General features: G+C 47.1%; 1 protein-coding gene across 2 annotated transcripts in view; it reads right to left on the minus strand.

The window, feature by feature from the left end:
- Positions 1–27,650, minus strand: part of DHX9 (DExH-box helicase 9) — a 282,357-nt gene that overhangs the window by 67,729 nt on the left and 186,978 nt on the right. For both annotated transcript variants that reach the window (XM_078643268.1, XM_078643278.1), the window contains exons 19-20: positions 20,432–20,505; positions 20,162–20,314 (exon numbers count right to left, since the gene is read on the minus strand). In XM_078643268.1, the coding sequence (XP_078499394.1) occupies positions 20,162–20,314; positions 20,432–20,505 (227 nt within the window). The remainder of the gene's footprint in view (positions 1–20,161; positions 20,315–20,431; positions 20,506–27,650) is intronic.

The following is a 27,650-nucleotide window of genomic DNA, read 5'->3' on the forward strand; positions in this document are numbered from 1 at the left end:
CAGTCTTTAGAAGGGACGTCCCAGGAACTTAACATGGCTCCCTATGAGCACCTTAGTGTATCCCAACTCAAGGAGCTCTGCAAGGCATGTAAACTTGCCATGAGACCTAAACCCACGAAAGCTCATCTGCAACAGTTGCTGGCCGAAAATGGCAAGGCCATAGCAAGTAAAGATTCCCCCACTGGGGAAAATGATGAAGACCCAGCGGTGGATGATGTTGACACGGACTCCACCCATACCCCTTCGGTAAGCAATACCACAGGGAGCACCCCCAGTACTATTCCAAAAGAGATAGACACTAAAGATGCAGATCTTCAGAAATTAGCCAAGAGGATAGCCTCTCAATAGCATTAGAGGCTAAACTCCTGACTATAGAAAAGAAAAGATCTAAACTGGGCCTAGGACCAATCTCTGGTGGCAGCAAAATTATATATAAGGAAGAAGGTTTTGACCCTAAAATCCCAAAGGGATTGTCCCTAAATACACAGAAGGTGATATCACCAAATGGTTTACAGCCTTTGAGAGGGCTTGTCAACGGAGGGAACTCAATTACAAGCATTGGTAAATGCATTAGGTTTCGCCTATGTGATTGATAAGCTGTTTTTTTGTTGCAAGTTGTAGCTTGCTGAGTAGTTATACAAAATAAGTTACAGAAAGTCTGCTTAAGTGTTATAACTTGTTTATGTACAAAAAGACAATATATTGTGCCGTTACTAGTGGTTTAGTGCGGGTAAGGAATAGCAACATTTTGAAAAATGAAAGAGGGCAACAGTAGAATTAATTGATGTAACAGCAATATAATGTGTTGAGGCAACTTTTGGCCCCAGTGCCACTGCACCTGCTGCACAATCGAAATCATGACCCTAGTACTGCAATTGTAACTGACTGTTTGGTAGTGAAATGTGGCAATAATATGCATTTAGAGGGGTCGTGATACTTCGAAGACTCTTCCAGGACAACAAGGTGCAATCATCCGGACCCAACACTAGGCGGCGATCTATGCACAGATATGAATTCAGCAGCCCACATGCCTCAAACATATACATTTAGAGGGGATCCTAGAGCTTTTTGCTCCAAGGCCACAGTAACTGCTGCATCCTTCAAATCAAGCCTCTTAATTGCAAGATAACTGCAATTGTGTCTGTATATTAGTAAAATATATAATAATTCCAATTAATAAAGATCGAACATATCGCCCATTAAGGGTTTCAAGGTGCTGGGGGCCGTCGGGGAGATTAAGTGAGGAGGAGTTGGCCTAACGGCTAGGGCGGTCGACCTCGACTCAGGGGAACTGGGTTCGAGTCTCGGCAAAGACGCTGAACATCCTGTGATTCTGGGCAAATCACTTCATCTCCTTGTGCCTAACAAAATGAATGTGTCCTCATGTAATGAAACTGTTGCTATGTAAAGCGCTCCGATACCCGATTCGGGTCAAGTTTGCGCTATATAAAACTCTGTAAAATAAAAAACCAAAAAAATATTGCCCTGAGTCACATGATGCTGAGCTGACACTGGCGATCAAACTTCGATGCCCTGCAGTCAGCCGCTTTAGCCGCTGCGCTACACCACAATATTAGGTGTTTAGAGGAGTGCTCACAGCGCGTGGGCCCGGTGCCACAGCACCTGCTGCATCATTCAAATCATGACCCTTTAGTCTGCAAGGTAACTGCACTTGTAACTCCTTGTTTAGTAGTAAAATATAGCAATATTTGGTTTTTAGTGGGGGTGCCAAGAGCTTTTGGTCCTGGTGCTATATTACCTGCTGCACCATTCAAATCATGATCCTATTGCCTGCTAGATAAATGCACTCGCGACTGTCTAGTTTAGTAGTAACATTTAGCAATGATCTGGGTTTAGTGCAAGGTAACTGTAATTGTGACTGCCTGTTTAGTGGCCAAATATAGCAATACTATGTGTTTAGAGGAACTCTGACAACTTTTAGGCCCAGTGCTACTTCACCTGCTGCACCCTTCAAATTATGACCCTGTTGTCTGCAAAGTAAATGCACTTGCGGCTGCCTGTCAAAAATATAGCATAGCTCTTGTATATTAACTATTTTTTAGGAGCAGAATTTGATCATAATGATCAAATCTATTAGGTTGGAGAAAAAAAATACATCCAAGAATGCCTACAAATTGCAAAAAAAGGGTACTGAGGCATGTTTAGGATATGCCAAAAACGTTCCAAGGCTAAAGCATCTGCTTTACACAATTAAGTAATAAAAAGCAAGTATTCCTGCATACTGTTAAAAGCAGTCTGCCTTTTCTGTGGGAAGATATCATATCTTGACAGGGAATGAGGTATACACAGGGTGAATAGCTTTAATAGAAGTATCGTAAATGCATGCAGCATGGGGAAGTTGACAAAAAAAAAGAAAAAGAAAAGAGTTCCACACAAAAGTGAATGAACATGGGAACTGATGAGCCTGCAAAGCAAGCGCTGTGCAGGCGAAACCTAAAACGTATTGGGGCTCCCTGCTCAGAGCGGTTCTCAGGAAAAGGAAAGTGTAGGGATAGGCTCCTGAATCTGAATGAGACAGATGGTTTATCTTATGAACTCATGAAGGATACCCTGATTGAAGGCTTTGAACTCACCTCTGAGAAATAGCGGATCAGGTTCAGGGAGACTCTGAAAACCCAGTCAGACCTGGGTAGATTTTGCAGATCTTTCAGTGAAAACACTAGGTAGCTGGTTAAAGGGAAGTCAGCTGAAGATTATGATGAACTTTACAATTTGCTAATGAAAGAACATTGGTTAAGTAATGTACTTCTGAAAAGTTGAATCAATACCTGGTGGACCTGGGGGTTAGTTTACCCAAGAGTTTGGGAGGAAGGCTGAGCACTGGGTAAAAACAAGAGTGTCCAAAACCAGGCATGGTGGGGGTGACCAAAAGAAAGAAGCCAAAAATCAGACCAGGCACATAGTCAAGGACTCTTCCGGTCCTAAAAACAAACCCACTAGTGTAACTCCAGGGGATGCTACTGTAGCCATTGATGGCGATTTCTCAAATGAGGAAGTCCTCTTAGCATTTAACTGGAAAGTGGGTCCAAAAGGTGAGTTGGAGATTTCAGAGGGGAGGAGACACTTTCACCACCTACTGGTGAATGGAATCCCAGCCACTGGGCTAAGAGATAACCGTGTCAGTCACACCTTTGTGCATGACAGGTTGGTACTCTCAAACCAGTACATCACAGGTGAGACTAAAAGAGTAAGGGTTATTCCAGAGGAAGTTTTTAGGCCGGAGGCTTTAGCACCCCTAGAAATGGTTTGGTCCCTTAGTTGGAGAAGGGTGGTAGACAGTACAGACCTCCCCTTAACAGTCTCCTGGAAAATGAGCACCCAGAGGTTGGTCTGAGGCAAAGTGAGGTACTGGTCCGGTGCCAGTCCTCACCCAAGGATTCTGGCAGTACTGACCATGCAGTTAGTGCAAATATGCCCCAGCAGAAGAAAAAGAGAAAGTGTAGGAACAGTGGGCAACTTTTAGCCAAAGTTCCAGTAAGCCAAGGAGATCCAATCCCTTTTGTGGAGAGCTCCCCAAGTGGCCAGAGGAAGTTCTACCTAACCCACAAGAAGATCTGCTAGTCAGGCAACTGTTGGGCATGAGAAGGTGGCTCCTCAGCTAACAGAAAAAAGAGTGGAAGGAGGGTGTTTGCTACAGAATGTAGTAACCCCCACTCTAAAACTGCAGACAGGCAAACTGAACCCAAAGAAGCATGTATGTTAGCATTGTCACCTGTCATTGAAGAGCTAACAGTGTGGTTCTGGGCAATGACAGCGGTCAGTGGCCTCTGCTGGGTGCTAGCCTTTATGGCTGCAATATCTTTGGCATGGTGGTCTGACCTCGTGTCGAATAGTAAGCTAGTCCCTGTGACCCTGTTGATCATGGTGGGGTTACTCAAGTTGTGGGTAACCTCTTCGGTTAAGCTGTGGGTTCTCCTGGCTAGCTAAGATAGGGTTGGCATAGGTAGTCACCTCTGGTCCCAAAACAAATAGATTGGGCGAGGACACTGAAGTAGATAAAGGGCATTTTAAACTGGGTCCTAAAACTGTTGAGGTCGATCAGCTCCCCAGATGGAATGACCTAGACATGAGGATGTAAGGCAGAGTAGGCCCTGCAATAATCCAGCTTGTTTCCTTACTCCTACTCGCCTGACAGACTAGGAAAACTTTCCTAGGTTTGGGTTATTTTCCGTGCAGTCTTAGTACAAGCAATACAATGAGTTCAGGATTCCTCGTTTCAAGGTCCACAAATTTCTCACAACACAAGTGGTGCTTATGCTTCACCAAAGTGTTTGATAATGATCAAATCCCCCATGTCTTTGTCCCCCTAATTGCAATTATGTGACAGAGAAGAGCAAACCACTGAAGGTTCGAGACACATGCCTGGTTTAGCTTGAGGTTCTATTGGATCCCCAAGCCCAAACAAGCTGAGCCTTAATGTGACAACAACATAGGTCTTCAAATATTTTTTAAGTAAGACATTCATAATTGTGAGGCAGTGGGCCTGAAGACCCTCAGAGCCTGTACACCTGCTTCACTAATGATAGCTAGTGCCATGCCCTTTATTAACTATATGCACTCCCATTTCACACTATCTATCGGATGCTCAAACTAAGGTAGGTCTTCTGCCTTATTTTTCCCCTCCATAGTGCCTTTGCTCCGAAGCCCAGAGCAACACTGTCACAGCAAGAATGCCCTGGGCCTCGATTGCAAGCAAAGACTAAAACAGCCATAATTCTGCAGCACCAATGATAAGTACAGCTCTGTGAAGCATGCTGTCTCTTCTGAGCCATTAATTCTAGACAGGCTTTTCGACGCTGTGTGTTAAATAAAAAGAAAGAGTGATGCGGCGGTGTCCCCGAGTGATGCGGCGGTGTCCCCGAGTGATGCGGCGGTGTCCCCGAGTGATGCGGCGGTGTCCCCGAGTGATGCGGCGGTGTCCCCGAGTGATGCGGCGGTGTCCCCGAGTGATGCGGCGGTGTCCCCGAGTGATGCGGCGGTGTCCCCGAGTGATGCGGCGGTGTCCCCGAGTGGTGTGGTGGTGTCCCTGAGTGATGTAGTGGTGTCCCTGAGTGATGTAGTGGTGCTCCTGAGTGATGTGGGGAGTGATGTGGCGGTGTTCCTGAGTGATGTGGTGGTGTCCCCGAGTGGTGCCCTGAGTGATGTGGTGGTGTCCCCGAGTGGTGCCCTGAGTGATGTGGTGGTGTCCCCAAGTGGTGCCCTGAGTGATGTGGTGGTGTCCCCGAGTGATGTGGTGGTGTCCCCGAGTGATGTGGTGGTGTTCCCGAGTGATGTGGTGGTGTCCCCGAGTGGTGCCCTGAGTGATGTGGTGGTGTCCCCGAGTGGTGCCCTGAGTGATGTGGTGGTGTCTCCGAGTGGTGCCCTGAGTGATGTGGTGGTGTCCCCGAGTGGTGCCCTGAGTGATGTGGTGGTGTCCCCGAGTGGTGCCCTGAGTGATGTGGTGGTGTCCCCGAGTGGTGCCCCCGAGTGATGTGGTGGTGTCCCCGAGTGGTGCCCCCGAGTGATGTGGTGGTGTCCCCGAGTGGTGCCCCCGAGTGATGTGGTGGTGTCCCCGAGTGGTGCCCCCGAGTGATGTGGTGGTGTCCCCGAGTGGTGTCCCCGAGTGATGTGGTGGTGTCCCCGAGTGGTGCCCCCGAGTGATGTGGTGGTGTCCCCGAGTGGTGCCCCCGAGTGATGTGGTGGTGTCCCCGAGTGGTGCCCCCGAGTGATGTAGTGGTGCTCCTGAGTGATGTGGGGAGTGATGTGGCGGTGTTCCTGAGTGATGTGGTGGTGTCCCCGAGTGGTGCCCTGAGTGATGTGGCGGTGTCCCCGAGTGGTGCCCTGAGTGATGTGGCGGTGTCCCCGAGTGGTGCCCTGAGTGATGTGGCGGTGTCCCCGAGTGGTGCCCTGAGTGATGTGGCGGTGTCCCCGAGTGGTGCCCTGAGTGATGTGGCGGTGTCCCCGAGTGATGTGGCGGTGTCCCCGAGTGGTGCCCCCGAGTGATGTGGCGGTGTCCCCGAGTGGTGCCCCCGAGTGATGTGGCGGTGTCCCCGAGTGATGTGGTGGTGTCCCCGAGTGGTGCCCCCGAGTGATGTGGTGGTGTCCCCGAGTGGTGCCCCCGAGTGATGTGGTGGTGTCCCCGAGTGGTGCCCCCGAGTGATGTAGTGGTGCTCCTGAGTGATGTGGGGAGTGATGTGGCGGTGTTCCTGAGTGATGTGGTGGTGTCCCCGAGTGGTGCCCTGAGTGATGTGGTGGTGTCCCCGAGTGGTGCCCTGAGTGATGTGGCGGTGTCCCCGAGTGGTGCCCCGAGTGATGTGGCGGTGTCCCCGAGTGGTGCCCCGAGTGATGTGGCGGTGTCCCCAAGTGGTGCCCCGAGTGATGTGGCGGTGTCCCCGAGTGGTGCCCCGAGTGATGTGGCGGTGTCCCCGAGTGGTGCCCCGAGTGATGTGGCGGTGTCCCCGAGTGGTGCCCCGAGTGATGTGGCGGTGTCCCCGAGTGATGTGGCGGTGTCCCCAGAGTGATGTGGCGGTGTCCCCGAGTGATGTGGCGGTGTCCCCGAGTGATGTGGCGGTGCCCCCGAGTGATGTGGCGGTGCCCCCGAGTGATGTGGCGGTGCCCCCGAGTGATGTGGCGGTGCCCCCGAGTGATGTGGCGGTGCCCCCGAGTGATGTGGCGGTGCCCCCCGAGTGATGTGGCGGTGCCCCCGAGTGATGTGGCGGTGCCCCCGAGTGATGTGGCGGTGCCCCCGAGTGATGTGGCAGTGTCCCCAAGTGATGTGGCGGTGTCCCCAAGTGATGTGGCGGTGTCCCCAAGTGATGTGGCGGTGTCCCCAAGTGATGTGGCGGTGTCCCCGAGTGATGTGGCGGTGTCCCCGAGTGATGTGGCGGTGTCCCTGAGTGATGTGGCGGTGTCCCTGAGTGATGTGGTGTGTGAGGGTGTGTGGAGGGGTGAGGGGGTGAGAGGGGGGTGAGGGTTGTGAGGGTGAGTGAGGGTGTCTGAAGGTGTGAGGGTGTGTGAAGGTGTGAGGGTGAGTGAGGGTGAGTGAGGGTGAGTGAGGGTGAGGGAGGGTGAGGGAGGGTGCAGGTGACGGGGTGAGGGTGATGGGGGTGAGGGTGATGGGGGTGAGGGTGATGGGGGTGAGGGTGATGGGGGTGAGGGGGGTGAGGGTGATGGGGGTGAGGGTGTGTGAGGGTGAGGGTGTGTAAGGGTGAGGGGGTGTAAGGGTGAGGGGGTGTAAGGGTGAGGGGGTGTAAGGGTGAGGGGGTGTAAGGGTCCGAAGTAAATGGTGGCAGGGCAGACATCATAAGACAGAGAGAAGAGACTGCGTGGTTACTGCGTTGGTCAGTTTCAGAATCAGGAGGGGCAGAGTCAGCACAGTCTGCGAGGCATCAACGTGTCTAGAGGCAAAGCCTAGCGGATGTAGCATTGCAGCTAGCACGTCAAGGGTTTTCAAGCTGAGTGTCCCTAGAGAGATGGCAACACAGCAACAGCATTTGAGGAGCAACGCTACTGTAAACAAGCACGGTAGGCTTTCACTTTCGTCCAGAAACAAGCTTTCGGCATTGCTGTGGCAGGGGGGGGGAAGGGGGGGGGGGGTTGGGAGAGAGATAACGCATTCCTTTGAAGTCTGATGCGGGGGAGCGGCAGCCTTTGAAGTCTGATGCCGAGGCACAGACAAATGGTGGTGTGTTATGTGGCTGGCGATGGTGTGCATGCGCATAGATCACTTGAACTTTATGCGATCCGCAGCCGTTTTGGTAGACTTTTCTTTTATTCAAAGTTTTATATAGCGCGAACAAGATCCTTACAGATATCAGAGCGCTTCACAATGAAAGGGTAGGGGCAATAGGAATGAACAGAGGTAATGGGAGCAATGTAGTAGTCACTAACATGAAAGGAAAATAAAAACATACATAAAACATCAATATACAGTACGGTAAACAAGTAATATAAGACGGCACAAGTCATTGATCCCAATACAGAGGTGTTCAGATACACCTTGGGTGAATGGAAGGCTCATACCAGTGTTTTAATATAGAGAGAGCACTGAGTGGGGGCATCGGGAGGGTGAATCAGTGACCCAGCGTGTATCATATATTGGTCGGTAGTGAGAAGAAAGTAGCACAGTAGTGTCTCCTTCAAGTAGAGGTATAGTGCCAAGGGACAAGGTGAGCATTGACACAAGGCAATGCAGAGTCTCTGATCCAGCACCTATGAAGTTCAGGAGATCTTGGCCAGAAGGATAGTTTTCACCTCTTTCTTGAAGAGTGCAGTGGAGGAGATACGCCTGGTTTCAGGAGGGAGGGCATTCCAGATCCTGGGTGCCATACCTGAGAAGGAGCGCTTGTAAGTTTTCTCTTTCCGGAATCTGCGGGGTTTCAGGAGTAGATTTTTTGAGCTTCTATTGGATCTCAAACCTCCTGATATAGACAACTTTTGAGCGAGGTAGTTGGGTGCATTGTGGTGCACGGCCGCGTGTGTCATAACCAATGTTCCCTCTAATTTTTTTCCTCTGTGTGCGGCAGTGTAAGGTCTATGTGCGCTGCAACCAAGGCTATGTGCGCCAGTTACCAGAGCGCGTGTGTAGGTGTAGTGCCAAATATCACTCCAAACTTTTGCCCCAAAAAGTGCAAAAACTTTGCATTTCCTCAAATACACGTGAACGGTGTTAAGGCAGACTTGAAACTGTACCTCATAGCAATTTGAAACCTTGGCAGCTATATTGCTGCATTTCTTTTCTTAATAGAGCTTGGCTGCAGGTGATTGTGCGCATTTGTTCAAGTTTTCATGTTAATTTCAGCTCATGACGGACGTTGCGATTAACATGAAAACAAATGCTCTTTGACCAGGAAAAATAAAACTATAATAACATAGTTATTATAATTTTACTTTTCGCAGTTTCAAGGCTGGGTTACGGTAGGGCCGCGTGAGGGTTTCGATTAATGCATTTTAATGCTAGTGTCCAATTCACCGCATTGAAATGCATTTAGTCATGCATTCTAACCCCCCTCTGACAATATTGCACTTGAGACATATTGCCAATGCGGCAGCACCAGCACGCTAAAAATGTCTAACATAAGTCATCCATATTGAGAATAATAACAACAAGTTGCCTCTGGTACAATTCATATATTTAACAATATACATCTTAACACATCCATTGAAATAACTAAGGTATAAAAGGAAGACAGATAAAATTTCATGGGGGACAAAAATTCTCAGAAGTTAGATAAAATATTTAGTTTGCCACTACCAGTTCTGCTAAGATATATACTAAGTGGTAACCATAATAAGTGCACATTAGGAACAGATGAGTTTTGTGTGGCGGTTTTGACTCATGGAAAGGTAGTGCAAAGGTCTAATTTGCCTGCTGCAACGTACATGTACCATCCAGATCACAAAGTGGACATAATGTAAATGGGTCAGTGGGTTACTGCTTTTGTCAGTGAGATCCTTTTGGTACTTGCAGTTTATAAGTCAAAATCCTAACAGAAAACAGTGAGCTGTCCTCTAAGAGCTGCATGTTTTTCCCCAGCCTGATTATCCTAATGTTGCAAAAATGGTTAATTTGAATAGAAATCAATTCTGGTTATTAAAGAGAACCCCCAAGCATGGTATTTAGTTCTAAATTCAGAGTTTACGTTCTAAATTCAGTGTGTTTCTCCAGACCAATCACTATTAAACTATATTGCCTACTAGTATGGATGTCATGTGACTTCTACACCTTGTAGTCCTTTGTCTTATGTAATATTTCCTATACAGAGATTTCCACACATATGATTAATTGTCTCTGTGTAATGAGTGTGATGTAAAGTGCTCTGACACCCTACACTGGTATCAGTGGTGCTGTAAATCAAGTTAAATTCATCTGAGCAAGAGTGTAGTTATGGAGACTTGAGGGGTACTGTTAAAGGGTGGTAGTGAGGGAATCCGTGGCAGAGGGAGTCACTGGGGGGGCACCAACAAACATTGTCGCACAGGGCTCCACCAGCGCTAAAGCTGGCCCTGCCCTTGAGGCCAGGCCACCTCACCCATTGGTCCCTCCGTTGGCCTGGTTTCAGCAGTAGTAGCTGTAACCCACCAGGGGTCGGCAATGCAGGATTTACAAGCACACCAAACTAAGTTCACAAACTTCAGTCTCGATCCTTCATGCACAAGCACTTTTAACGTGTGCTGCCTGCTTTGGGACCACTGAAATTATGCAGCAATGGAGGACGAAATTCTACTGCAGTGTTGACTAAATTATGAAGTCCAAAAAAGACTGCAGCGTAATGCAGTATATTTTCTGATACTTTATTATTTCTACATTTTTCTCATGCTAACAGTCTCTGGAAAAAGAATGGCTTTATTAATACCAGTCTAACATACAAATCCAGCAGTGCCAAAGGTGATCAGTCAACCTTTGCAAAGGGCCGTCCACTTTGTAGAAGCACAAGTCACATTTTTTTTAGTAACAATCAGTTTGAGCTACAAACAATTTATTTGCTAAAAGCGTCAAATTATGCAGCAGATGGTGCATTATGCAGTATATATTGCAGAACTAAAATTATATAGAAAACATTTGCAAATTAGGATATTTTGCCATTCATGCTTGAACTGCTCTTGTGGAAAAAGGGAGGAGAAGTGCTGATTACAGAGCTGCATAGCTCAGAGACAAATTGTTTGTGCTTCCACTTTTAAGCTTATTTCATCTGAAAGCACATGCCGCGTTTTGTAGGCTTGCTGCATATCTTCTCTTAATAGAGCGCAGCTGTGGGGTGGTTGTGCAGCCCTGCCAAGGATCACGTATCCGGCGTGGGACTAATGCATTTTTGTGTGTTGAACCGCATCACTGCACTAAAATAAAAAGTCAGGCATTTATGGTGCTGTGAAGTTGCTGACAAGCTGGAAGCGGGAGCGCTGTTATTGCACTCTCTGAGCAAAGTATGACAGACCGCGTGCTGCTCTGGCAGCCACAGATTGTATGGGACTACACTGTGCAGTGCACTGCTTTGCCCTCCTGGTGTTACATTTATACTAAGTATACATGAAATACATGCCTGAGTGCAGTTGCGTTTCCAGGCTGAGCTCAGAGCTACGCTCGTGGCTGCCGCACCGCGCAGGCATTCTCGTCAGTTGACTGCAACATTGATCCTTGGCAGAGATGACAAGTACTAGGGGGCAGGCCAGGCCGGGATGCATGGTGCGCGGACTGGGCATCGGGTGCAGTTGTTTCTAAGGAGTTCTGCGGCCGGTAGCTGCCTGCACCTCCCTCATGATGCCCTGCGACCAGAGATGGCTGGTGGAGGCTCGTCGTCATGGCCGACGGCTCACAGTGAGGTCTGTAATGCCACCAGCTTCTGTTCTTGAAAATAGATGTAATTTTAATTTACAATGTCAGCCTGAGCCTTAGCTCGCTGCTCTCCTCAGGCTGCATTCCGCTCTCAGCTGACAGTGACTCAGTGACTGGACAGGCTCTACTCAATCCGCGCTCAGCCTTTAAGGTTCTTGCACATAACACGTGGATGTGGTCTCTTAGCACACTATGAACTGAGCCCCCAACCCATGCACACATGACTGAGCAGTTTGTTGACTTTCAGTCATTAATAGTCACAACATTAATATTGTGAGGGGTGTTATAAACAATAACATTCACTGCAGTGCTTGATTGGTGACCTGAAGCAGTCACTAAGGCTGAGCAGACAGGAGCACCTCTCGTCATTGCCAGACCCATCGGTGCCTGCTGCTCTGTGCTGTCGACCAGGTTGTACTTTCACACCATGATGGGGTCAGTGCTGCTCTGTGCTGTTAAGCAGATTGTACTTCACACCATGACGGAGTTCTAACAGCAGCCACTGGAAGAGCTAACATTATTTTCAGAATTGCGCAGTGCTGAGTGGTTGTTGTGCTTGCGGGTTGAGAGAAGCAGGTCTAACGCACTGTTTCCACTCTCTATTTGCTTTTACCCTAGCCTCTTAGACATATAGCCAGCATGGGCTGCTCAGTGTTAATGTTACTGACTAAAAGTCAGCAAGCTGCCGTCACGTGTGCATAGGTCGGACCCTGTTAGGTCATACTTACAAGCACCACGAACAGCCGGCTTCCCATCGTTATTCTCCACTGGGGCCACCCGATCTGTGACTGGGACAATGCCTCTGTGCAGGGTTTCGAGTCATCCGCACATAAAACGAAATCAAGTCTATAGCAGCATTCCCCCAGAGGACGTTAGACCAGAAGGCAGCTCAGAGTTAGTATCTGTATGGCATCTACAAACTACAAATTCCGCGTTCTCAACCACTTATTAGATGCAAACGTGTGTGCTAACTAACATGCAGCTGATATCATCCCTGAATAGAACAACACTTCCATCCCAGGTAGGATTTATGGCTGCAGTCTTAAAACCATCATGGAGAGACATAGAAGTGCGGGCTTGACCGGTTATTTAAATATGTTTCAGTTCAAATTACATATCAGATTAGTGTAATTTGAATGAATTGAACAATTTGCATGGCTGGGCCGTTCAGGGTGGATATACATTTTAGCATGCTTTTCTTTGCACATTTTAGAACACGGTTTCTTTACGTGTCACTGACCCCAGAGCACATTATTTTATCCTGGTAGTATGCACGCCTACAGCAGACCTGCCCATCGCATGAACCACAGAGCCATGCTGCGCAGTCACCTTCTCAGAGGAGAGCACACACTGAAAACGGCCTGCACTCCAGTGCTGCATTTCGAGGAGCACCATCTGCAATCATCCTCGCACACTACCAGAAGCCCAATGATCCGCAGCTGGCCCCTCTTTAAAGACGCTCTCTGCTGGCTCAGGTGGACAGTCACTTGTTTGCACAGTTGACTATCACACAGGATTGACAACCAAGTATACAGGGTTCAGTATCTGAGTGTGGGGGGGACAGGGGCAAAGAGGTGCCTAAAAAAGTGCAAAATATTCTTATTCGTTCACAATTTTAGTTGGTGAATCACCTTCCGTCAATACATGTAGAATAACTTTACACACACCTTAAAAGGACAGCTACATGAATAATAAATGGGAGATGCACTCTGACATTATGAAGCCTCATTTGTTAATGCTATCCGGGCAACAGATGTTGGTGTGTGAGTAGCACCAGTGGGAAGTAGAACTGAATGGTTGTTGGTGTGCGGCAATACTGACTTCCAAAATATTTTGTGTGCCTTTGTTAATGCTTTCATGTTAATGGCAGCGCCCTGTCATGAGCTGCAATTGACATGGAAACTTTAAAAAGGGCACACAATCACCCTGCAGCCCAGCTCTATTAAGAGAAGAAATGCAACAAATCTACAAACACATCGTGTGCTGTGTTTGTAGACTTGTTGCATTTCTTCTCTTAATAGGTGATTCTAAAAGCGCACGCTGTGTTTGGTGCTGCATTCCTATCGTTTTCTGGAGTGCGGCTGTGGGCAGATTGCATGCTTTTGTTTAAAGCAATCGTGTTAATCGCAGCTCTGCAATTAACACCAAGACTTAAACAAGAGTACACAATGAGACCGGCAGGAGAAAACAAAGGAAATTTAGCAAGTGCTCTGAGAACTTGCTAAATGGCTCTTCAATGCAACTTGGAAATGCCAGTTTTTTTTCTCGGCGCGAATGGTCTCGGGGGATGTGTGTGTGTGCGCGCCACACACACAGAACTGCGCGCTCGGGTGTACCTCGGTGGGCGCGCGCGCATGCGCGCGGCTTCTTGGGAACAGTGGTCATAACTGCAATTTTTAGTTGTATTCTGGCTTCAAAAGGCAGCCATTTTAGGGACTTTAAGTCTGGGGAAATATGCGAATGTTTTCTTGAGCCAGTAATGAGCCTTGCGGCAGCGTTCAGAGAGGCTCTTAAGGGTGCTGTTGTGGATAGCGGGAGGCCGCTGAGGGCCACAATTCCGTAGTCTATTCGAGGGATGACTAACGCTTGTACAGCTGTTTGGAAGTCTTCAGCAGGGAGGAAGGGTTTAATTTTCCTCAGTGTGTTGATTTGGAAATTGGCTGCTTTTGTGGCTTTGCGGACGTGCTGCTGCATGTTGAGCTTGGCGTCCAGTGTGATGCCTAGGGATTTCGCTGAGTCCACAATGGTGGGTTGGACATTGAATGCTGTTAGGTTGTTGAGCCATGTTTGGGTGGTGGAGATTTTCGCCGGGGGTGAGATGAGAAGGAACTCAGTTTTCAGAGCATTTAGTTTGAGGTGATTATCGGCTAGCCAAGATTGAGTGTTGATAAGCGTGGAATTCAGATGTTTGATATCATCCGGAGATTGAAGCTTTAGGTACAGTTGTGTGTCATCGGCGTACATATGGAATTGGACATTGGAAGCTTGGAGCAAGGTGGCGAGCGGTTCCATGACGAGGTTGAACAATGTGGGGGAGAGGGAGGATCCTTGTGGAACACCTAGATCTGCAGGCACAGGTGAAGATAGCACATTGTCGATCTTGAACTTCTGGGACCGGTTGTGAAGGAAGGACGAAAACCATTTGAGAACAGTTCCTGATAGACCCATTCTAGTGCTTAGCAGCTCCAGCAAGTTCTCATGTTTGACCGTGTCAAATGCTGACGAGAGGTCAAGAAGGATGAGGAGGCAGGACTCATTGCGATCAAGAATTTGGAGGGCGTCATCAATTATGTGTGTCATAGCTGTTTCCGTGCTATGTTTCGCTCGGAAGCCTGATTGATGAGAGTTGAGGAGGTCAAATTGGTCAATGTGTCTTGTTAGTTGGAGTTGGACACATTTCTCCAGCAGTTTGGCCAGGGTGGGGATATTGGTGATGGGCCGGTAATTGTTTAGGTCAGACGCTTACTATAATCTCGCCGGAGCAATGCGCAAGCGCATTGGCTCAGGCGAGCCCTAAAAAGTGCTAGGTGGCACTCCTAACTGGGAAACAGTTGCAAAAAGGATTTATTTCTCTGTACAATACATATACGAGACGAAGAACTGATGGTGGCAAGTAGTGTAATGACTAGTTTTTAGATATAAAATATTCCCTTGTACATTTTAGTGAAAATGCTTCCTGGAAGATGGAATGATTAACCAAATACCCAATAGCATGAGCCAAGAGAAAGCAATTCTCCTATGGGCGGAGCAAAAACTGATTTTAAGGAACAGGTACCAATAGGATACAGACAGCTGCAGTATCAAGCCAGACCTAAAAATGGATGATGAAGAATTTGAAAATCAAAAATATATTTGATATTCATTTCAAAGAAATGAGAAAACATGAAGAGAACATTGAAGACTATTAAACTGTATCCAACTGTTTACTAAGGCAACTGGAGAGAGAATCCCTCTCTAGATGAACTTGAGCCAGTTTGCATTGAAATGGCTGCTTTTTTCCCCCCCTGAAATCGTGACAATTCTTAAATATCACACTGAATCTTTGAAACAAACTGAAAAGCAATGTCTTGGCAGCACCCCACTATTAATAAGAGATTATTTAATGCATACATACATTCGAACCACAACTCCTGCTTCCCAAGCCCATCTGCCATGCTAGCAGGGGTTTCTGCAGTCTCTGCTACATAGGGGGGCCCCGCTCTTTAAGGGGGCCCCGGCCCACAACCCTTCAGGGAGCCCCTTTCAGCCCAAGGCCACTGAATATATGTGAGGCATGGGAGACACGGGTGCCCCTCATCACGTTCCGCAGGGGAGCCCGTCATTTTGCGTTACACCAGTGCATGCTAATGAGCGGAGGCAAAACAAAGCCACGAGCTTGTGTTTATTCATCCGAGAGGGTTATCGACATCCTGATTCTAGCGAAGACAAAAGCAGAATGAGAACAGGCAGCTTCATTTGCGAATTCCCAGCCAATGTGTTTCATCTCACTGCCCTGGTTAGTGATTAAACCCGACTGAGGTATGCGGGAGAACACTGAAATACGTGTCTGAACTGGGCATGCTTACCTAACGATTATCAGAATGAAAAGTGCCAAATCCGTATTTATTTACATTTTTGTGTAGAATATTGGGTGTCCACACTCTTCAGAGGTTTAGGCGAGGTGAAAGGTTTGTGGTTTTTGACAATTGTGCAGTAGCTGAATCTCGAATGTTTAAGGTTTGACATGTCAGTTCACATATCTGTGCCTCGGCCTCAGGAGAGGGAATTTTTTTCACATTCATAATCGAATGATGACGGAGAGTTGTTGGTCGTACATGGCTGAGGAGAGTGTCTAGATGTGATAACTAGGTGCTTATTATGTCCTATCAAAAAATGGCTTTAGAAATTTCACCAGTCTCATGTAACAACGAGCCAGTCTTCTTCATACCAAAAGAAGCAGTGACGCACGGGAACCCACAACAAGTGATAAGATGTGCGCGCGCACTCATGAAAACGAAACCTAGCGTGGGGGCGGGACTTCCGTCTTGTGCGCGAATCAGCGCCCACGGAGTTCCTGGCCCGAGTAGCAGTGGTGACGCGGGGCTCCCATGCCCGAGGGAGAGCCCCGCGGAGGCTACAGAACACCGGATTGGCGGTAAGTGGGACTGTATTCGGGAGCGGCGGGGGCGCGTGTGTGTATGTGTGCGCGTGTGTATGTGTGCGACGGCGGGGGTGTCTCTGTATGCGTGCGTGTGTGTATGTGTGCTCGTGTGTGTGTCTCGGGTGAGGTAAGGGGGGAGCGTGTGTGTATGCAGTGTGTGGGTGCGCGTGTGTGTATGCGACGGCGGGGGTGCGTTCTCTGTATGTATGGGTGCGCGCATGGGTGCTCGTGTGTGTGTCTCTGGGTATGCGCATGCGTGTTGGAGCTTCCGAGGCAGGAGATGGGCACGGCGCCGTGCGCGCCCACGAGGTGCAATCTGTGCTCGTGCCCATCTCTTGTCCACATTCCCAAATACGGCTGACAATAGGTCTAGAAGCAGACAACAGCAATCAATGCTTCGCATTGAATGCAGGTCTGCTCGACCTAAAAAAGGAAACCAGTGATCTAATCTGATGCGCTAAAGCGAAATGCTTCAGCATGATAAATACAATTGATTATATGTGAAGAGACTATAATTTGTACGTATGTGCTACACAAGGTCTTTAAATGTGAAATTGTTCATGAAGGTAAGTGGTGCAGGGCACCTTCAGTGCTTCTTTTACTTTATTTCAGTTAAAGTGTAAATAAATGTTTTCCCATTAGTTTAACATTTTTCGGAATGTTTGTCATCAGCCAACTAAACAGCAGGCCTGTGCGGCTGATCATCAGGATGCCACATGTAAAAGGTAAGGAGGCCCACTTAGGGACCCTTGGACAGTAAAATCAGTATCCCTGTTCTAGAGGAAAACAGGAGACCCTCTGTTCAATAATGCTTAGACAATAGTGGGTCATGCAACTTGAAGAGTGACCCAAAACATATCAGTAGGTTAGCGATTGATTGGTTGACAAAAGAATCATGATTTTGAGACCGTCAATTCAAAGGTCAGACCTCAAATCTACAGAGAAGCACTGGAGGGGCCCAAAGAGTGCTGTAAAAAAACGATTGCCCTCAAACACTACAGGCATAAATATATATTTATTTATACGGTTTTGATTAAACAAACACTAACAACCATACACCGTTTATGTAAGGATGAATGGGCCAGAACTTCTCCAGGGTGATGCAGACAGATACACCTATACTTCAAGTTATTGATGCTAAAGGGGATTCGCTCATTACGGAATCACTGTTCACTCCCCCGTTTTGTTCAATAAAGTTAAATCTATGTAAGTTATTTGTTACATGGTGAGATGCACCGATTGCAGGACAGTGGGTTTCTGCTGTAGTAACCCCCCCCCATACACACTTTTTGCCAGATTTCTGATGCATTTTGAGTGTGCCCTGGGTCCATGCCAATCAGGTTCCCAGGACCTGTGTTCTTTCCCTAAACAGTACCATTATTTCCACAATTGGCACAACTCTGGCCCACCTGTAAGTCCCTTGTAAAGGGTACCTATGGTACGGAGGGCATGAGAGCTAGGGAAAAAGCCTTGGAGGGCTGTTCACGTATTATGCCACCCTCAGAGATCTCACAACAAACATGCACCATTGCATCCTGCATGCTGTGGTGCAGCTATAAGTAAAGAGTCGAAATGGCACACATCCCTGTGTGCCATGCCTGCCCAGCACTGCATGAGGCCTAGTTAAGCCACCCTTAAAGCAGTGTACCCTATACCTCATGTGAGGACCTATTCGCAAGAGCAGACAGGTCCCTATAAAATTGAAGGCCATTCTTTGATATTTTAAGTGCACAGTAAAGCTATACCAAGTATACGGTCTAGAAATTGGTGATTACAAGTTTCCTAGCTCCATAATGGCTTTACAGAGCCCTGGGATGTTTGGTATCAAACATCTCAGCATAATAAACCTGCACGGATTCCAGTTTCAGATTTATTATTCCATGCACTAAGAGGTCCCTTCTAGAGGGGACCCCTGAAATCAAGTCAACCACTGGTGAGTTCCTGACTGGTGAATACCAGCCTGCCACCACAAGACAAGTTTCTGGATCTCTGGGGTGGGAGCCTTCGCTTCCTGGGCCCCGAAATAAAACCTTTCCCGGGCAGAGGTGTTCACACCTCCCCAGGTCAGAAAGAGCCATCTGTGGCCAGGGAGCTTCAAAGGCTTTGCTGCCTTTGCAGCGTGACCCCCAGCTTCTTCTGCTATCAGGAGAAGGCCCCCTTCCTGTTTGCAGGCCCCCTTCCCGTCTACCCCCTTCCCCCGTTTTCAGCAGGAAGACAGGTGGGAAAATTAGGACACCCCAGAAGGTGTGCCCACCTCTGCCAACCCCACCCCTCAGGTGGGGGAGGCAAGATGAAGCGCACACTTAAGTGACCGCAATCTTGCAAATGGAACGTACCCTCCAATCAGGGCTAGGGATTGTTCCCACTCTCCCACGTGGGATGGGCACACCAAGGGTGTAGACACCCTAAGGTCAGTAGCCCATTGGCTACTGACCCAAAGACCCCTAAAACGCCCCTAAAAATAGTATTTCGGAGGTAGCCCTGAACCCAGAAAGCAGATTCACAGTAAGCTACGAAGAAGGCCGGAAGAAGTTGGTTAGCAGAGAAGACTATAGAGAAGACACTACTTGGCCCCAGCCCTATGCCAGTCAGCAGTTTCCAGAGATCCTGCACCAAAGGTCCACAGCCAGCGACCTCCAGAACGCCTGGGAGGATTGACTGCCTTCAACAAAGACCGAATCTCTTGCAAACAGCAGTTCTGTTCAAAAGAAACTCCTAAGAAAGACTCTGAGCCGGTGGAGGACGAAGATATTCTACGCCGGGAACCACCATTGCACCAGTCGCCTATGGCCAGAGTCCAAGTGGCCAACCAGGACTCCCAGTCACCGGCGACCTCTGAACGGAGCCACTGCCCCTGTCCACCATGAGTTGTAAGGTGAAACCTAAACTCAAAAGGCACCCCTGCATCTAGCTGCCCTGGAGAAGTAATAAGAGGACTTGAGTGGCACCTATGTCCCCGAGCCCTCCAACTTACCTGCCCAGCTGTTGGTTCCACGCAAAAGACTTCCTGGACCAAGCCTGCAGCCAAAATCCAAAACTGGTAGCCTCTGTACGATTGCATTTTGCTCCGGACACCTAAGCACCCTTTACCCACCCGCTGCTGGCCATGATGTGGACTTGGTGCTGACCTGGGACCCCCTTTGCCCGGACCGTAACCCTACGAGCTTGCTTCCCAAGACTGAGTGGCTTGCCCATGAGCAGGCCCCAACCAAGGTGCCCCCTAGCCCCATTGGATAACATTCGCACAAAATGTAAAACCACAGAATCATTAACAGGGAGTAATTTTTTACTACCCCATCCTTCCTGCTATTACCCTCATGTGAACATTTACACAAAGGTCTTTAACAATAAGCCTGAATCTGATGCTCAACCTGGTCCAACCCAAATCAATATGGACTTTCTCAAAGATAACAGACTGGGGTACTACTGCAGGAATGACTCTCACGTTAGCGACGCCCTCCCTTTCACTGGGCAAAGAGTAGGACTATGCCAAGGGGGATTTAGCTGTTATGGAGGCATTCACGACATGGCATTCACTAGATGGGTTATGGCCAACTACTAGAAACCAAGGATCATTAAGAGTATTTAATTGTCCGAAAGCAAAGTCATCTGTAGTAGGATAAAACAAAGATTCCTGGTTTCACCTCTTATTCGCTCCATTTTAGGAAACTTCAGCTACTTACACTCACCTCTCAAAACGAGCTAAACTGCACAGGTGAAAGCAGAATCCAGCCCGTACTCTGCCAGCCCGGCCTTTACGCTGCTCCAAGTTGGTCTTTGAAGCCCAAACTGTTGCATAGTTAGTCATGTTATTGTGAGAGGTGAACAGCTTCACCTTCTGTCTGTGAAAAAGAAAAAAAAACACAATCAAATGCATGAAAAAGCAAGAAAGCAAGAAAGCAAACAAAGCGCCCAACAAGATTGGCACAAGTTAGATGGAGCACCACCACAGAACTTACTTGCAAGAGTCAATTACATAGACCACATCATTGATGGTGATGCTGGTCTCTGCAATGTTGGTCGACAATATCACCTGCAAAAGAGATTAATTTTGACTGGATTACTCTTCACAAAGAAGCATAAATTAACACATTGCCATCCAACTCGGAAAAAGAAAAATTAGTTGCTTGCATATAACTCAAGTTCTATAACGTTATCTTTCATAAATCCACATACTTTAATCATTCCCAGTCAAGGTGGGAATCCTTGGAAAAATTAAAAAGCAGTAAACAGTGTTAAAAAAGTCTACAGAACTTAAGTGTTTGTTTAGTAGCACATTCGCCTAATTTAGAAAAATCTGAACTTCAAACAATGAGGGGGAAGTTCTTTAACCGCATGCGTGCGGGCGGAATTCCGCTCGCACGCTGAGATATGCGAAAGCGCATGTTACGTGACGAGCTGGGCTCGTCATCAGCGTAGCAGGAGGCTACCTCATGACGAGCCCAGCTCGTCATCAGCGTCAAAGGGGTTAACCAATAGCCAGTGTGAGTAGACTCCACTTGTGGAACATCAAGTCTTTTTGATCCTGGTAGAGGTCCCACAGGTGGCAGTCTCTACTCCTCCTAGAGGCCACCACAGCTGAGATATCATAGCACAAAGTGTGGGTAGAGTAAGTAATAATGGAGTCGGACTTGGGAGGAGGGAGTTTCGCATGTGAACACTGGAGTTACAGGTAAAAAAGTAATTTGTTCTCCAGAACAGGATCTTTCATATATTCACATGCTTGAATCAGAATATTAAACAGTATACAACAAGGATAAACAAGAAAGAAGCTGCCACCCCTTCATTGAAATAGATTGCATAGGATTGCCGGCCCCACTGCATTCACATCCAGGCAGCAGTGCTTTGTGAACCTATCCCCTCCATCAGTTAGCTTTGTCGGAGAGGTCTTGTAAGGGCAGAGTATAGTACAGCAGTCGTCGCCATACTCCTAGTGGAATATGCCCTCACTCTTCCCTGGAGCACATGCATAGCTTTGCTGTGGCAGAAGGAGATCCAAGCTGACAGCAAACGCACTATTATCTGGTGGGACAGCTTTCGGGCCACACCCTGGCTGTCCGAAGGTCACAAAAACACTGGTTCAATAAACATGTGCTTTGTTTTGTCCATATAAAATCTAAGGCATTTAGCAATTGCAATGATCTTTTAGCTGACGTTGTAGGATTTGGGAACAATTCACATAGTAGAACTGACAATTAATTTAGTCAATAGGGACTTTAGGGATGAACATTGTGTTGGTCCAGAAGATGACTGTCCCTTGTGTAAGGAAAGGAAAGCTTCTTTCATTGTAAATGCTTGCTTCTCTCCTAGGCAAAGTAAGCACTAAGAGAAGCTCCATCTTCCAAGGTAAACTTTAGATTGTCTTTGCAGATTGGCTTGAAGGGAGAAAGCACAAGCTGGCTCAAAACAGTGTTGAGCTCCTGGTGCACTTTAAAATGAAATTGTTCATCATTTCCACACGTAAACAATTTTAGGATTTTTTTGTAAAAATAGCGTCTTCTGTTCTTCTGAAACTATATAATGCTTCTTGATGAACATGTACAGACTTGTATATATATATATATATAAATCTTTATTCGGCTTATTCACAATGGAAAAACCATAAAAGAACACAGAATAACATGCATTCATAAAAATACACAATTTACAAACAATTCAGTTAAAAATTCATTTCATATTAAAAGAGAAAAAATTATTCAAAGTGTGCAAGGTGCCGGTTGCGATAGATATGACATGGTTTTTTTTTTTTTTTTTTTTTTTCTAGAGGTTTTTTCTATGTTTCACGATACACTTTAGGAAGCTGCTGACAAAATAACAGACGTTCACTGTTTCTAACATTTGTAGTCTTAAAAGAGCAGGTCGGCACTGTCTCAGTCCCCAAGATTTGAGTATCGGTAAAAGCCAGATCTTTCTATGGGCTTGATGGTATTTACAAAGCAGGATCACATGCAAGTTCGACTGCGCTGATATGCCATCACAAGAACAAGGCGGTAATATAGCGTCCCAACAGTTTTGTGTCGGAAAGGTGACCATTCTAAAAAAGATGTTCAGCCTGAATCTCGTAATTAACATTCTCTCGTAAGTTGTTAACTGTAGTTCAAGATACGGGTGAATGACAAAGGATACTTGGATCATGTTTGCATGGATCACTGCCGTTTTCGAGGAATTGGATGCAAGTCTTAACAGTTCGAGGTGACTTAGTGCTTTCTGTTTCAAATCTTTTTTTGAGATGTCCGTGATGGAAGCCGGATCAGAATAATAATTCTCAAGGCCTAAATCATTGAAAAAATTCCTGACATATAAGAGCCACTTTATTTTCAGAGAGTTATCCAGACTCATTGAGTCTGCGATGATAGCTTGTGACAAGGCATTTTTATTTGACAACCAGATGCGGCGCCACAGCATCAGGGGTTCTATTTTGATTAGATCCTCCAAGTAAGGAATGGCTAATTCTAGGTGCATTGCGTAGATTGAGGTGCCTTTGGGGGTAGCTAACAAAAATCTTAGGAAGGTGTTTTCCACCTTCTGGATAGAGCTGATGTCTGTATACCCCCAGACTCCTGCACCATATGTTGCAATTGCCTGGCATTTGGCCTTGTATATCTTGAGGAGCTCTCCTGTTGGTCTTTTGCCTAGTCTCTGGGAGAAAGATATTAATGCGGCAATTGATCTCCTAAATAAGAGTGCCCTAGTGTTAATTGCTTGCTTCCAACTAAGTTGGTCATCTATCATGACCCCCAAATAGGGATAGTGGGGGGTTAGTTCTAGCTTTTGGTTGTTCAGTAGGATAGGGTGTGTTCGTTTTCGACCTCTGCCAGCTGTCATGACGAATGTTTTTTTCACGTTCACCTTTAAATCTAAGTTGCCCATAAAGGACGTGTATCTGCTCACTGGAGTTCTCTGGGGGTTCGTGCTAAAATAACCGCGTCGTCCGCGTAGAGCAGAGCGGGGACCAGGCGGTGATTTATGCGTGGGAGGTCCTGGGCCCCCCTCAACATCTCCCCCTCTAATCCATTAGTGTAGAGAGAGAAGAGGAAGGGGGCCAGGACACATCCCTGCCTGACCCCACGCTCTACACTAAACGGGGACGTCAGCTCACCATTAACGCCAAAGCGAACTCTGGCTGTGGCCCCGGTATAGAGCTCTCTGAGGAAATCTAACAGGGGGGGATCTACCCCTAATTGGGCTAAGACCCTCCACAGCTTTGTGTGTGAGACACAGTCGAAAGCTGCGGAAAGGTCTACAAAGGCCATATATATTTTGGTAGGAATGGCCTGTGTGTATTTCCCCATTATTAGGGTAAGGTTGAGGACCTGTTCCAGAGTCCCAAAGCCTTCTCGGAAGCCAAATTGGATATCCGAAATTATGCCCCTGTCCTCAGTCCACTGCTGGAGACGCTCGAGTATCACTCTCCCCACTACCTTTCCGAGCGAGTCCAGCAGTGAAATGGGCCGGTAGCATTTTACATCTTGCCGGTCCCCCTTTTTAAAAATGGGGACCATTATTGACTTTGTCCAGGAGGTTAGAATTCCCTCACTCGCTGCTGCTGTACATACTCTAGTTAAAATGGGAGCCCATAGATCTTGGTTGCTTTTGAAAAGGTCCACCGGGACCCCATCGGGTCCTGGTGCCTTACCTGCTTTGCTGCTCTGCAAAGCATCTATGAGGTCTGGAATGTCAAAGGGAACCAGAATGGGATAGTTCACATTAGGGGATAGGGATTCTGTTGGTAGGGTATTTTTAAAAATTTCCCCAAAGTGAGAGACCCATGTATTTTCATCGATGGCGACCTCTATTTTCGGGGTATCCTTTTCTGTAAGGTACGGGGATCTGACTGTACGCCAGAACAGGTCGCTGTTATTTGAAACTGCGCCTTGATGGAGATCGTCCCATAATTTTTGTTTAAGTTGGGCCATTCTCGTCTTTCTTTCCCCTATATATTGGCGCCTCAGGAGCTGGATCTGGACCACATCACGTGGGTTATTTTTAAGCGCAGATTTTAGCTTAGATAGGGCCACTGTGCAGTTATGATTGAACCACTTTGGTTTGTTATCGCAATTTGTCTTAGATTTTGAAGTAAGTAAGTCCTTTATGACATCTAATATTAAGTTAAAATTTCTAAGGACTTCCTTATGGCTAGTTGTAAGATCCAGGCATTTCACTATATTAGGATAGGACCGAGTTATTAATTTTTTCATTATATCTGCTGGGTTGATTTTGGCCCATTTAATGGTCAGTCCATTATGTTTACCAACCTGGATCCTATTCTGCTTAAGGGTGATCGCCATCTCCAATTTATGGGAGGCATTAGCCAGCACGGATAGTGTTATTATTATGGCTGCATGGTCGCTGAGGGGGGTGGCTGTGACCTCAAATTCCTTCAGCTTCATCATTAGGTTTTGGGAAAGAAATATAAAATCTACTGTGGTCTTGTGTCCTCTACCCACATAAGTCGGAAGAAATTTGTTCGGATCTGCTTTTGAGTGATTGGCAATCTGAAGATCCAAATCTGATAGGGCGGTATTGATTATGTTTCCTAGTTTGGTGTGAGCGAAGTGGGATAATGGAACGTTAAGTTCGTCCACTATCCCACAACACACCAGGTTAGGAGCTGTGCAGGGGTGGAGATTAAAATCACCTCCCCAAATTATATTGGTTGCCTTATTTGCAGGGCTCCGGTAATGAATTTGTTTCAATTTTTCAGTTAGAGTGGTAAGAAGAATTATAAAATTTTCATCGGACAAATTGTTATATATGTTAACCAGAATGATTGTGTCCTTATTGGGAAGGGTTAGTGCTAAGATTTGATGATTGGGGTCCTGGGAGAGTGTGGCCACCTTGTTAAAAGGTAGGGAAATTGAAATGTAGGTGACGAGACCACCTTTTGGTCTACCCATAGTACTGGCTGATGCTGGGACGTTATAGGTTTTGTAGCCTTGTAAATGTAATTCTTCTACAGACCATGTCTCCTGGAGACAAATTATTTGATTTAGGGTTAGAAATTCCTGCGCTGAGCCATCGATGATTTTATTTCGTAGGCCCGCAATGTTCCAATAGGATACCCTGATATGTAGGGAATCATCGCCAGAATCTGCTTCTAGGGTTATGGAATCTTTATTACCAACAGCTTGTGAAGTGATAACAGGCTGTGGTGAGGAAGATAGTTGGGTATTAGTAGAAGAAATTTCTGATAATGGTCAATCGACCAATTCTAGGCCACTATACCTGTTGTTTAGCGGGATGTTAATCCATGGGTCCCATCGTGATTGTTCTCTATGTGGGGGCCATTGCGTATAGGGTCTTCTGTCATCCCACCTTCCTCCCTGATGGCGATGTCTCACTGTGTGCCAAGAATAATCTGGCTCATAAAGATTGGGAGGACCATGATATCGGATGTTTGATTGGTCGTCCTGCCTAGGGAAAGGGACGGACCAAGGAGGTTCCTGCTCCTGTATATATCCGTCCACTTGCCTAAAGGGATAAAAGAAGGAGAGTGATTTGATCTTGATTCCTCCATTTGGGGTAATGTCTTCCCAGGCACAGACATAGTCCGCTATTCGAGGATCCTCGAAAGTGATTGTTATGCAGTCCCCAGGAATTGTTTTTCTAGTATTGCCCACCCACGGTACCCTGGCTACAGATCTAATTCGTCCGCGCCAAGAAGATGGAATTGGGCGGTTGGTCTGGAGCCAATGCTGGGCCTTATTTTTTAGGGACCAGACCGGTTCTGAGGAGAGATCTGTTAATTCAGGAACTCCAGCCATAACCACCACGTAGGGTGAGGCCTCAGGAGGGAACTCTGCTGGGAGTCTTGGAGGACCAGTATTCCTCGCAGTATTCCTTTTGGACCTATCCACAGGTGTTTTTGGCGGTACGGGTGGAGGGGGTCGGGTTTCCGTTGCTGTTTTGTTGGAGTTTGTCGCTGGGGTTTTATTGGCTATACTGGTAGGTGCCTTCTGAGTCAAATCAGTGGTCGCGGCCACAGCTGGGGCGGTCGAGGTATTTGTTTGTTGTAGGGTACTAGTGGAACTTTGGGCTGGCGCTGGTTTTGTAATTTTGGCCAAATTAGTGGTGTTTTTATTTATGGGCAGGTTTGGGGTGGTTATTCGGAGGGTCTTTTGTTGTGGATTGGGCATAGATGGATTGACATTGGGTACATTAGTGTTGGTTGGTTTTTCACTGTTATTACCAGTCAGTTTTTGAGGACATGACGAAAGGGACTGCTGTTGGTTTTTTAATAGTTTAGAAATTTGCAATTCTATGGCTGCTAACGAATAGTTTTCTTACCTGTCGGTGTAGTTTTGCAGCTTGAAGATCTTTCTGGATTCACTATGCTGTGCATTATTCCGCGGTCTTGTGGTTGGGTCCGGATTCGTAGTCTTTTCTTTGTTTTTTTTTTTTTTTTTCTCTTTGCCCAGGTGGGCGTCGGCGTCACACCCCCTTTTGGGTGTATTTCCGGTGACGTCGGCATGCTTCGTACTTGTGGTGGCAGTTCCGGCAGAACTTGAACGGCGTGTTGTCCATCCTCGAGCGTCCAGGGGCTCTCTGGTCGCGTGTTCGTCGACGGTCGTCGAAGATCTGGATGGAAAACGCCTTATCTTTGCTTGTCTTTCGTTGGTGAAGTCCCCTGGAGTCTTCAGATGACTTCTCCTCGTCTTTTCTGTATTTTCTTTCTTCTTTCTCCAAAAATGTCTGGAGCCCAAACGGGAACGATCCAGACCCGACCGCGGAAAAAAAGAATCTGAAGATGGCGCCCAAGAGTGGGAGCTTCCGCAGGAAGCATGCCGACGTCACCGGAAATACACCCAAAAGGGGGTGTGACGCCGACGCCCACCTGGGCAAAGAGAAAAAAAAAAAAAAAAAACAAAGAAAAGACTACGAATCCGGACCCAACCACAAGACCGCGGAATAATGCACAGCATAGTGAATCCAGAAAGATTCACGCTGCAAAACCGGTGTTCTAAGGGTAGTAAGGCGTGTTTAACTACATTAGCTATGCTAGGAAGAGTTAATTCCTGGGTCTCAACCAAATTCAAATCAGCTTCGATTTGATTAGTGGGTTGAGGATCCAGGATTGTCGGACAAGATAGTTCCTTCCCTACCTGATGGACTGATGCTACGATCTCAATATGTGGCACCCTATCGTTTTGGATTACTGGAATGATTGGTGACATTCTC

The sequence above is a fragment of the Lissotriton helveticus genome, chromosome 1_1 (assembly GCF_964261635.1).
Source record: "Lissotriton helveticus chromosome 1_1, aLisHel1.1, whole genome shotgun sequence".
In the NCBI taxonomy this organism is placed as follows: domain Eukaryota; kingdom Metazoa; phylum Chordata; class Amphibia; order Caudata; family Salamandridae; genus Lissotriton; species Lissotriton helveticus.